Source organism: Hippocampus bargibanti, linkage group LG13 (assembly GCF_051943395.1).
Source record: "Hippocampus bargibanti isolate YZ-2025 linkage group LG13, ASM5194339v1, whole genome shotgun sequence".
Taxonomy (NCBI): Eukaryota; Metazoa; Chordata; class Actinopteri; order Syngnathiformes; family Syngnathidae; genus Hippocampus; species Hippocampus bargibanti.
This window is the reverse complement of record NC_142746.1, coordinates 19145175-19157614: the sequence shown is the minus strand read 5'-3', so window position 1 is coordinate 19157614 and position 12440 is coordinate 19145175. Positions and strand designations below refer to the sequence as shown.

The following is a 12440-nucleotide window of genomic DNA, read 5'->3' as shown; positions in this document are numbered from 1 at the left end:
ACAGTCGATTTAAGTGCTAAAAATCTTCTTTGGATTCAACTTTTATATTATTTCTCTTATCCTTCATCTTCTTTAATGTTTTGCATATTGTATACTGTGATACACAAATAACACCCATTCACTGAGCCAGGCTAGAAAAAAAACATGAATTCGCAAATAGATCATAGAGGTCTTATCAGAATAATCACACCACAAGATGGTGCTGTGACCATCCATCCATTCATTTTCCTTACCGCTTATTCCTCATTAGGGTCACGGGGGTTGCTGGAGCCTATCACAGCCTTCTTCGGGTACTAGGCACAAACAACCATCCGCACTCACACTTAGGGACAATTTGGAGTGTTCAATCAGCCTGCCATGCTTGTTTTTGGAATGTGGAAGGAAACCGGAGAACCCGGAGAAAACCCACGCGGGCCCGGGGAGAACATGCATACTCCACACAGACCATCATCTAAATAGGTGAAGATGAATAAATAAATAATAATGCCACATTTCATTTATAAGCGTCTTTCAAAACTCAAGGACACTTTACAGTCTGTTCTGCGGGTGAGCAGCGGTAGCCACACGCGCCGGCTTTCACTCAACCCGGAAGTAACATAAAGTAAAAAAAACAACTAATTAAGCATTGGAAAGAGCAGACCCGGCATCATTTTGATTGAAAAAATATTGTAAAAAATTATTTAAAAAATATATATGAACACATTTTGTACATTTTTTTTTCCCCCCAAGGGGGCTGTTTTTTTTTTAACCGTGAATTGTCACCCGGCTCCATACTATAGGTGACAATAAACCGATTGTATGTTTATTTATTTATTTATTTATTTATTTATTTATTTAATATCTCTCCATCTATTTGTTTATTTATTTATCTATTAATTTATCTGTCTGTTTATCTGTTTGTTTATTTATTTATTTATGTATTTATTTATTTGGGTGTTTTTTTATTTGCTTTTTTATGTATTTCTGTATTATAATTTGTTTATTTTTTTGTTTATTTGAGTGTTTTTTTTATTTACTTTTTTATGTATTTCTGTATTATTATTTATTTATGTATTTATTTTTTTGCAGAATCACAGACCAGCGATTTGAAAGGGTGCCATTTTTCGTCTTTGGGGATTTTAACTTCAGGTTGGACTCCAAACAAGTTATCGAGGTGAGTGCTCTCCTTTTGTGTTTGATGAGCTAGCCATCGTCGTACTGGCTCATTGTGTGAATAGCTCTGTGTGAAATATGGACATAGCCATCCATTAATACACTTAATATCAGCTATGTAATGTGCTATCAAGCTAATTGTGGTGTGTGTGTGAGTGAGAGGAGAGAAAGAGAGAGTTTGAGTGAGAGAGGGGTCGACGGGGGGCTGCAATATAAAGTAGTAAAGGTGCTTTAGTATGACTGTCTTTTTAAGAGTTATGACTCATGAAAGGTTTTTCTGTGGATGGCCCAGCTGTGTTTGCTCACTGTGCCTCCAAGTGCATTGTTATGTTATGATGCCATTCAGTGCTCTTTCTCTGTTCCTTCCTCTCCTGCAACCCTCCCCTTCTTTCCCCTTCTCTCGGTGCAAATGAGGCCTGTAAGAGGCAAGGTAGTGCAACCATTCAGCTAAGAGGAGAATGCTGAGAGGGGGGGGGGGGGGTGTTAGTTATTCGCAAGTCATAAAGGCACATTGGAGACTTTGGGTGTTCGTTGATAAGAGAGTGGGAGAGCTCCTTGTTGCACAATCTTCTCCCTCCTCTTCAGTACAATGATCTTTGAATCAGTGGGCCTGTTCAGGGTGTGTGTGGGCATTGTTCATTTCAACCAAAAGGCCATTTGGTGAAACATTTTCAATTTTAGAAGTACAACTACCAATTTGTCTTAAATAATTCAGTGATACCTCGCTTTACGAACCCATTGGCTTACGAACTTTTCGGTTTACAAACGTTAAATTTGTGAAAATTTTACCTTGGCATATGAGCTTTACCTTGGCACACAAACTTTTTTCGTACACGGAGCTGCCTCAATGAGTGATGTGTCTTTCACGAACGAGCCCGTTCTTCGAACAACAAAACGGCAGCCGACTGTGTTTGTCCTCTATTCCCCGCCCCCAGTCTTCGGTTAAAGCCACGTGATTGGTCAAGAACGCAGCAGTGAGGGGAGGTGGTTTAAACATTAAAGAGACAGGCAGATGACAGTGAGACAGTTTCAACTTTGATAGTTCAAAGGCAGAGAGTAGACTGCAAGGTGAAAATATCCCATCATCGGTCTCCACAAACAACTCGCACAAGCCATCTGTACACTTGATGCAAAAAGCTATCAACCCAGCTAAAGAGAACACAATTGATGAGGAACTCGGTAAAGTGATCGCAGAGAAAGCACCTACGAGGGATCATTCCTCAGGATGGTGAAAGAAGAAGGTTTCGTTCCTCATCAAGTGTTTAATGCTGATGAAACCGGCCACTCCATTCCATCAAGCCATCAACGACCATCACAAAGGTAAATAAAACGAATTTATTATACAGTACAGTTTATTTCTTTAATTACAATGCCATCACATAGTTATTATACATAAAATAAGGTATATTTTGTGTAGTTTTAAGGCTTAGAACATTAGAAAGTATTAAATTATGTTTTATGGGGACCTGGGAACGGATTATTCTCATTTTAATGGGTTCCTATGGGAAATTAATTTTTGGGATACACACTTTTCACCTTATCCACTCTGTCTGGGAACCAATTAAGTTTGCAAGCCAAGGTATCACTGTACCTTCCCTTACATATCGTAGGAACATGGGTTATGGCAATTGCTCTATCCTGATAGTGTTCGTATCTGCAGTAAATTACAATATTATGCAAAGATTGTATAATTAGCACCTCTCCCCTCCCCTATCGATTATGATAGTATCATGCCATACCTGTATACCAAATCTTAATCACTCACCACATGTTTCCTTCCTTATCCATCCTGCCCTGTGGTAGGTAAGACGACCCCAATTCCTTGTCTCCAACACACTAACATGCTGTTTGAGTGTGGTCGGGGTCATGACCCCTTTTCCAGGGAAGTGTAAGGCTTGCATCACTATGTGTCCTTTTCTACCCCTCCCCCCATCCCCTCCCTCTCCACGTCTCTTTTCATATGCACCTTGGCCCCCTCATTCACACACACACTCATCTCAACTAATTAGTTGAGGCCAAAAAGACTCGGATCGATACACCCACTCGAAAGGACAACCGGCACCATTTTTTTTTTGTTTCCTAACTGACATCATAAAAACGTTTTATAGCATCTAAAATACCCAAAACACACAGGCTGATATTTTTAGTCAAATGCAAAACACCAATAAAAATGAGATAAAGTGTCCCAAAACTACTACTGCCCAGTTTCAGAAGGTCCCGCCCCCCTGTTCGTGACATCACGCTAGGACGTCTTGCCTTGCTCTAGAATCAAAACAATAGCTTCAGATTCGGAGATGATGCTTTCTCGTTACTCATCAAGTTATGAATATGATTCAAATAGTTCTGAAGAAGAAAACATACATGTTTGCAATCGATTAAAGAAGTCCTTCCGTCTAATTTTGAGGCACCCAGAAAATGCATGAGATGGCGCCCAAGCGCCGTTGGAAATGGCTTGACTTGTCTGCTGGGTTTTTGTGTCAACTAGTATCAAATAGTAGTCTTGGTGCAACACACAACGATTCACCATCGCGTTATTTATGTGTTTTCCGTGTAATTTCGCCATCAACACGGATCAACACCAGCGATGTATGTATTAGCGACCCAGAGAGCTCTGATGTCATCAATAAACAAATGGTTTGTGACCATCGCCCAGGATGTAAATCACAGTCAGTTGGCCATTTTAAAAGCCGCTAATGACAATTAATGTCAAGTGGACAATTAGTGCACATCTACCCGAGTGTTTAACCGGATCGATCGGCCATCTCGTCTGAAGACGCGCAACGCAGGCTTGCTCTCATTTTCACTGTCTTCTATGCACTGCAGCTCATCGAAAATTGTTATGCTCAGGGTTTTGTGTTTTGACGTTTTAGATACGTCAAACAAACTGAAAATATTTACAATATTTCGATCATTCGTCTGTGTAAGCTGTCAGTCGTACAGGAGTGGACCATCAATGACAAAGTTTCTTCAGCCGTCATCTGTACTTCTTTGTCGGTGTTGGACGTTTCGCTCCTCATCTGAAAAGCTTTGTCAGCGAACTAAGATTGTGCTGGTAGCTCTGGCCCTATATACGTCCGACAATTTCAAACGAATACAGATGACGGCTGAAGAAACCTTTTCATCTACAGTGATACCTTGGCTTACGAACTTAATTGGTTCCCAGAGAGAGTGTGTAAGGCGAAATGTGTGTATACCAAAAATTAATTTCCCATAGGAAACCATTAAAATGAGAATAATCCGTTCTCAGGTCCCATTAAAACATGATTTTCTACTAAATAAGCCTTAAAACTACACAAAATATAGTGATACCTCAGTTCACGAACTTAATTGGTTCCCAGAAAGTGTGTGTAAGGCGAAATGTGTGTCTTCCAAACATTAATTTCCCATAGGAAACCATTAAAATTAGAATAATCCGTTCCCAGGTCCCCATACAACATAATTTTCTACTTTTTAATTTTCTAAGCCTTAAAACTACACAAAATATACCTTATTTTATGTATAATAAACGTGCTATGGTATTGTAATTAAAGAACTAAACTGCACTGTATAATAAAGTCGTTTTATTTACCTGTGTGACCTTGTGAGTGAACACATCACTCATTGAGGCAGCTCCGTGTACGAAAAAAGTTTGTATGCCAAGGTACAGTTTTTATGCCATGGTAAAATTTTCATCAATGTAACGTTTGTAAACCGAAAAGTTTCGTAAGCCAAGGGGATCGTAAACCGAGGTATCGCTGTACTTAGATCATGGTGTACAAAATAAAAGGAGATGGCTTCCAAAAGAGGTAGGCTTACTATTGCCGCTGGCTAAATTCCAGGTGGTGAATTCCTGCCATGCTTTTGCAGTAGGATCAGTTACCAAAGACCACCCCCACTTTTCCAGCCTGGGCAACCCTATTAATTGTGTCCGACAGAGGGAATTGGTTTCAATTGACCTTCATTCAGCGGCCCTTTGACTGGCAAACAAAGGACACAGCCACGTGGAGACTAATGTTAGGGCCGAGCAGGCTGGAGCCCATCCAGTCCCCACCAACCCGCCTCTTCTCATGCTTTGGCTTGATCATGCTTTGCAACAACAGTGCTGAAGAAACATGAGACTGTTTGAAGTTTTGGGAATGACTGAGTAGCGCTGCGACATTAGCAAATGTGCAGATTTTAATGCGCGAAATGGTAAAAAACAAAACAAAAAAGAAAAGCAACATATGTTTTTCCGATACAATACAATACATATTGATTTATATAGCGCTAACTAAGCGCTTAACATGGACAGCTATCCTATACAGGAAACAAAGCAATGACAAAGATAGTCGAATGCACCAGGGAGTTAAACCAACATCAAGTCAGAATCATGTGTAAATGCCAATGAATACAATTGAGTTTTGAGACGGGTTTTAAATATGGGCAGCGGGGGTGTCCGAATGGTCTGTGGTTGGTCATTCCAGAGTGTGGGACCAGGCTTAATCCGTCCCTGATCCTCCGTTTAACTTTTGGATATCTAACAATGTCTGGTCATCGGACCAGAGGCGTCGAGAAGGTGTGTAGGGGTGGATGAACTCACCGAGTTAAAGATTTGAAGACGAATACGATCATGAAAAGAACTCTAAAATGTATAGCGAGCCAGTGAAAAGATGCCAGAGGAGGAGTTATATGCTCCCTCTTCCGAGTACCAGTCAAAGGTGCGCAGCAACATTCTGGACCAACTGGAGACGCTAGCTAGCTATCTATTAGTCATCTATTAGCTAGCTAGCTAACTTGATCTATTTGGTTTATTCCTGGTTGAACGGGGTCACCGTTGCTGGCTATCTAGCTAGCTATCTATTTGCTATCTATTAGCTGTCTAGCTAGCTCGGCTAAAAGAAGAAAGCTAATAGATAGCAAATAGCTAGCTAGGTAGCCACCAACGGTGACCCCGTTCAACCGGGAATAACTCAAATAGATCAAGTTAGCTTGATAGCTAAAAGATAACTAATAGATAGCTAGCTAGGTAGCTAGACGGCTAATAGATAGCAAATAGATAACTAGATCTATTTGCTTTGCAATAGATAACTAGATCTATTTGCTAATCAAGTTAGCTTGCTAGCTAATAGATAATTAATAGATAGGTAGCTAGGTAGCTAGACGGCTAATAGATAGCAAATAGATCCAGTTATCTATTGCAAAGCAAATAGATCTAGTTATCTATTTGCTATCTATTAGCCGTCTAGCTACCTAGCTAGCTATCTATTAGTTATCTGTTAGCTAGCAAACTAATTTGATCTAGTTGAGTTATTCCTGGTTGAACGGGGTCACCGTTGCTGGCTACCTAGTTAGCTATCGATTTGCTCTCTATTAGCTGTCTAACTAGCTAGCTATCTATTAGTCATCTATTATGTAGCAAGCTAACTATCTATTTGAGTTATTCCCCATTTGAGTGAACGCTAGCGCGTGTGGCTGCCGCTGCTCACCCACAGAAAAACTGATCCTGTGACGACAGTGACCTCGAGAGTTTTGAAAGGTGCTGATGAATGAAATGTATTATTATTATTATTATTATTATTATTATTATTATTATTATTCCTACACACACGTGCTTACCCAATCACAAGCGCTTTGCACAGTATATTACAGTAGTCTGCAATTTCACTTTTTGGGCTTATTAAAGTAGAGCGTACTTCATTTATATATACTTTTTGAGTGATTTATGTTAATGTGTGCAGTGATCAGACATTTTCCCAAATATTTTCAAAAATATATTGCAATACACTTATTATAGCATTGCTTGTTCAAGTACCTTGAAACAAATAGTCCCCCTTGATTTATGCATACATGTTCCTGACAGACTTTTCTAAATACAATTAGAAAGACGTACAAGATGAAGTATTCTCGGGTTGTATAATCGAACGTAGGTGAGCGCATGTTTGTGTATGTAAGCACCTTTGATGTGGCCCCTAATCATGAATCAACTACGTTGGTGACAAGATCAGGGCTCGATGCTTGGAGTCCAAGTATATTTAAAATCCCTCGTAATTAAACTTAATAGAATGTAAATTTAATATCTGTACAGATTGTATGCCGCTGGTGAGCCATTCACAATTCATGGCTTGATAGGGGCCGGCGGGAAGGTTAATTGCTGACTTGATCTACTGTCCCCGTGACATGTAGATAGATTTTCATTCGGCTCGTCTTGAGTGTGTTTTGGATTTAGCACCTCCTGTCTGATTTTGTTGGAATTGCAGCGGGACAGACAATGCATCAATGTCCTGTCCTTTGTCCTCTTGCTTGAGTAGCATGAAATTAAAGATGGGGGGGGGGGGGGACCCCTTGACGACCCCGTTTTCTAATGAATGCCTGTAAAATGACCTTTAATGATAATATTTTTTAGGGAGTGAGTTTATTCAACACACACACACACACATAAACGACATATACTGTAACAGAACTAGCAAGTACTGACAAACAATGAACGTAGCCGATAAGGCCATTTAAAATTAGCATATTTTCCGCACTATAAGGCGCACCTAAAAGCCGTTGATTTTTTTTTTGCACCTTATAATTCAATGTGCCTTATATATGGACAATGTTTTAAAATACTGTTATACCTTGGCTTACGAACTTAATTGGTTCCCTGACAGAGTGTGTAAGGCGAAAAGTGTGTATCCCAAAAAATATTTCCCATAGGATACCATTAAAATGAGAATAATCCGTTCCCAGGTCCCCATTAAACATAATTTTCTACTTTCTAATTTTCTAAGCCTTAAAACTACAAAAAACTATATAAAATATGATGAGGAACATAGCCGTCTTTTTTCACCATCTTGAGGAATGATCCCTTGTAGGTGTTTTCGCTGTGATAATTTTACCTAGTTCCTCATCAATTGTGTTCTGTTTAGCTGGGTTGATAGCTTTTTGCATCAAGTGTACAGATGGCTTGTGTGGGTTATTTGTGGAGACTGATTGATGGAAATTTTAACCTTGCAGTCTACTCTCTGCCTTTGAACTATCAAAGTTGAAAAGAGTCCAAATGTCACTGTTTTCTATCCATTTAATCACTTTCTCTCTGTCTCCTTGATGTTCAAATCACCTCCCCTCACTGCTGCGTTCTTGACCAATCAGGTGGCTTTAACCGAAAACTGGGGGCGGGGAATAGATGACAAAAAAATGTCGGCAGCCATTTTCTTTTTTGGAGATTGGCTTCACTCTCTCTCTCTGTCTGTAATCCCCCCCCCCCCCCCCCACTGTTGCGTTATTGACCAATCACGTGGCTTTAACCGATGACTGGGGGCGGGGAATAGAGGACCAAAAAAAGCCGGCTGCCATTTTCTTTTCGGAGAACGGGCTCGTTCGCAAACGACATCACTCATTGTGGCAGCTTCGCGTCTGTCCTGAAAAATAGTTCGTATGCCAAGGTAAAATGTTCATAAATTTAACGTTCGTAAACCGAAAAGTTCGTAAACCAAGGGGTACGTAAACCGAGGTATCACTGTATGTCACTCATTGAAAGTACAGTAGATATGCAGTATAGTTATGTTGATCAAGTGTGTATGAGTGTATATTCCGTACACCGCTTACTGTCTATGATATTGCAAACATGTTCATTAACTAGTTTTCGGTTATCGTCGTTGTTGTTGAACCAAGTCTGAGTAAATAATTTGTATCAGTAACGGATAAGCAATTTCCCTTTTTAGTTCGTCTTTGACAAGCATGTGTGGTTACTTGCCAGCTATAAATCAAAAGCCGGCCAGTGTAATTAAGTGTACACTACATTAGTCAGGCTAATTAATTTTTGGGGGCCATCCATCCATTAACCAGCGGGCCAGCACTGATTGGGCCTCTGTTCTGCGCAACCCTACCACTCCCCCCCCCCCTTACCTCAACACTAGGGACTTGACTTCCTTCAATTCTCCAGATACAATCATATATTTAAAGACCTCTAGTTACAGATACTGACGACACTGTACACAGACATAAACACGCATTTGCTGTTGTATTTTCATGTACTTATTAAGGTCTTAGTTTGTAATCAATTTATTGATCATGAGGAATTGTGTAGAATTGGTTGTTGGTGACGTCAAAAACAATCTCTGATGGGGCTACTTTGGCGGATGGCATTGTAAATATCAATATACAGTAAAGTCTCGTTATATCGATATCGGATATATCGATAGTCCCGGTTATATCGATATTTTTTCGGACTCCCTTGAATATCGATATAACGAGACTTTACTGTATCTTGTATATTGAAGCGGTATTGCAGACTATTAAGTTGGTAAACTGGTATTAACTAACAACAATTCATGTACAGTGATACCTTGGATTACGAACTTAATTGGTTTCCAGACAGAGTGTGTCAGGCGAAAAGTGTGTATCCCAAAAATCAATTTCCCATCGCAAACCATTAAAATGAGAATAATCCGTTCCCAGGTCCCCATAAAACATAAATTTCTACTTTCTAATTTTCTAAGTCTTAAAACTACACAAAATATACCTCATTATATGTATAATAAATGTGATATGGTATTATAATTAAAGAAATAAACTGTATTGTACAATAAAGTCGTTTTATTTACCTTTGTGATGGTTGTTGATGGCTTGATCGAATGGAGTGGCCGGTTTCATCAGCATTAAACACTTTTTGGCCTATCATTTTGCCTAGTTCGTCATCAATTGTTCCTCATCAGATTTACATGGGAGAGGAAATGTGAAACAATCTGTTTTTGTCACTGGATGCTCCAGCTTTGTGTTTGCTTGCAACATTTATGTTGTAGCAGACATGCACATTTCACCATGGCGTCACTGATCCACTGGTGAAAAGGACGCTTTGATGCTCTGCTCTTTCATCTATAAATGCTTCGTACAGCAAAGAGGGTGCAGAGAAGTGCTTCAGTTTGAAGACCGTCTGTGTCACATTATTTTGTTATTTTGTTTTTTTGTTTTGTTTTGGACTTCAAGATGGCGCTGTGAGAATAGCTGCCTTTATAGCTGGTCCTGTATGTTTTTCTACTTCTTCCTTTCCTTTCCTCTTTTATCACTTTGCTGCTGTGAAATGTATCCTTCTCCACTGCGAGACTAATAAAGGCTAATCCAAATAGTGGCTGTGGTTGCATTATGCATCCACTCGATGGAGCTACGCTAAATGGAATACAATACAATGCAGTATAGCTTTATTTATATGAAGCTTTCACAACTGCTGGAGCCGTAAAAATGTGCTTTTCCCGAACATTTCAAATACTACATCCAAGAAATGCTGATCCGTATCAAAGGTGCATCGGAATACAAGGCACACTTGTTATCTTTTGAGAAAATTCAATGCTTTTAGATGTACTATATAGTTTGGAAAATACATTATTAATATTGAGAGTATTTGATCACCTAATTCTGGTTAGTTTTATTGCTTGTTAGCCATCAAAAATGAATATCCTTTAACAAGGCAAGGGACATTTTGTATTTATTGCAAGGTCATGCTGGGCAGAATCGTGTTCTTTAGATGGTTTGCTTTAGCCGCCCAAATTAGCTTTTTTATTTATTTATTTATGTATTTATTTATTTCGGGCAGCAGTCCTGGCACTCTCTCAGTTGTCTGGAAGCAATTATCTCCACCCATTGACTGCACAATGGGTTATTAGCACCAACCATTTGGCCCATGATATCTGTTTATTACCACACAGTTGATATCAGAGATTTTTTAACAATGCAATGAAGTCATATAATCTGACTGAAACGGCCCAATCTATCACAATGAGGAACAATTATATCACAGATAACCCATCTGGGATATAGAAGGAAACTATTCCCTCTTGACAACAGTGTCTGATTTCTTCTTCTCTCGCTTACTCTGTTTGTGTCTGATGCTAATGAATACGGCGTTGAAGACACAGGAAAATAAAGGTTAAGATATGAGGCTTTAACTTGTTCTATGCAGTGTTGCTGGAAGTGATGTCCATATCATTAAAATGCTGCCAAAGAAAGAACAAGCGATGGCTTTTGTTTATCCTCCTCATTAACAATAGGCCGTTTGAGCCGGGCATCGGCTATGCTACTGCCATTGTGTCCTGAGAGGCGGAGGCCTCTGTGACTGGCAGCTGGGAACACCATGCCAACAGCAACATGGTGTGACCGGCCAATTCAAGGATGAGCGCAGAGACTGGCACTAACAGGACCTGGGAGGGATCATGGCCTTATTAGCCCTTCATTTAGGCCCAGTCAGGTGAATAATATCACCCCCTCTGTTGTTCAGTACTGTATGTATGGCTCTTTTCTAGGTACAGTGATACCTTGACTAACGAATTTAATCGGTTCCCAAACAGAGTGTGTAAGGCGAAAAGTGTGTATCCCAAAACAATATTTTCTATAGGAAACCATTAAAATGTGAATAATCCGTTCCCAGGTCCCCATAAAACATAATTTTCTACTTTTCTGAGCCTTAAAAGTACACAAAATATACCTTATTTTATGTATAATAAATGTGCTATGGTATTATAATTAAAGAAATAAACAGTACTATATAATAAAGTGGTTTTATTTACCTTTGTGATGGTCGTTGATGGCTTGATGGGATGGAGTGGCCGGTTTCATCAGCATTAAACACTTGATGAGGAACGTAACCTTCTTCTTTCACCATCTTGACGAATGATCCCTTGTAGGTGTTTTCTCTGTGATAATTTTATCAAGTACCTCATCAATTGTGTTCTGTTTAGCTGGGTTGATAGCTTTTTGTGTACAGATGGCTTGTGCAGGTTGTGTGTGGATTGATAGGATCTTTTAACTATCAAAGTTGAAACTCTCTCACTGCTGTCTGCCTGTCTCTTTAATGTTTAAACCACCTCCTCTCACTGCTGCGTTCTTGACCAATCACGTGGCTTTAAACGAAGACTGGGGGCGCGGAATAGAGGACAAAAACAGTCAGCTTCCATTTTGTTGTTCGAAGAACGGGCTCGTTCGCGAACGACACATCACTCATTGAGGCAGCTCCGTGTACGAAAAAAGTTTGTATGCCAAGGTAAAGTTCGTATGCCACGGTAAATTTTTCATAAATGTAACGTTCGTAAACCGAAAAGTTCGTATGCCAAGGGGTTTGTAAACCGAGGTATCACTGTACAAAAAAAAAAAAACAATTGGACTTGTTATGTCTGAGTGATGCACATGCTTTGATAGCCGCTAGAGAAATAGTTGAAGGTCGAACGTGACAAAAAAAACACACTCAAAAAATACCGGCAATCTTGTTACAGCCCAGTCCCAAATCATCGTTAAAAAAATACAAAATAAATTAAATCCTATCCAATCCCACTCCCATTCTGCTGGTATTTAAAATA

The 12440-nt window shown here is 39.6% G+C and overlaps 1 protein-coding gene across 5 annotated transcripts in view; it reads left to right on the top strand.

Annotated features, from left to right (window-relative positions):
• inpp5a (inositol polyphosphate-5-phosphatase A) overlaps positions 1-12440 on the top strand; it is a 147346-nt gene that overhangs the window by 84255 nt on the left and 50651 nt on the right. For all 5 annotated transcript variants that reach the window (XR_016116932.1, XR_016116933.1, XM_089012336.1 and 2 more), the window contains exon 9: positions 1069-1153. Coding sequence is in view for 3 of the 5 variants with exons in the window: in XM_089012336.1 (XP_088868462.1) it covers positions 1069-1153 (85 nt within the window). In the remaining 2 variants the exon portion in view is untranslated. The remainder of the gene's footprint in view (positions 1-1068; positions 1154-12440) is intronic.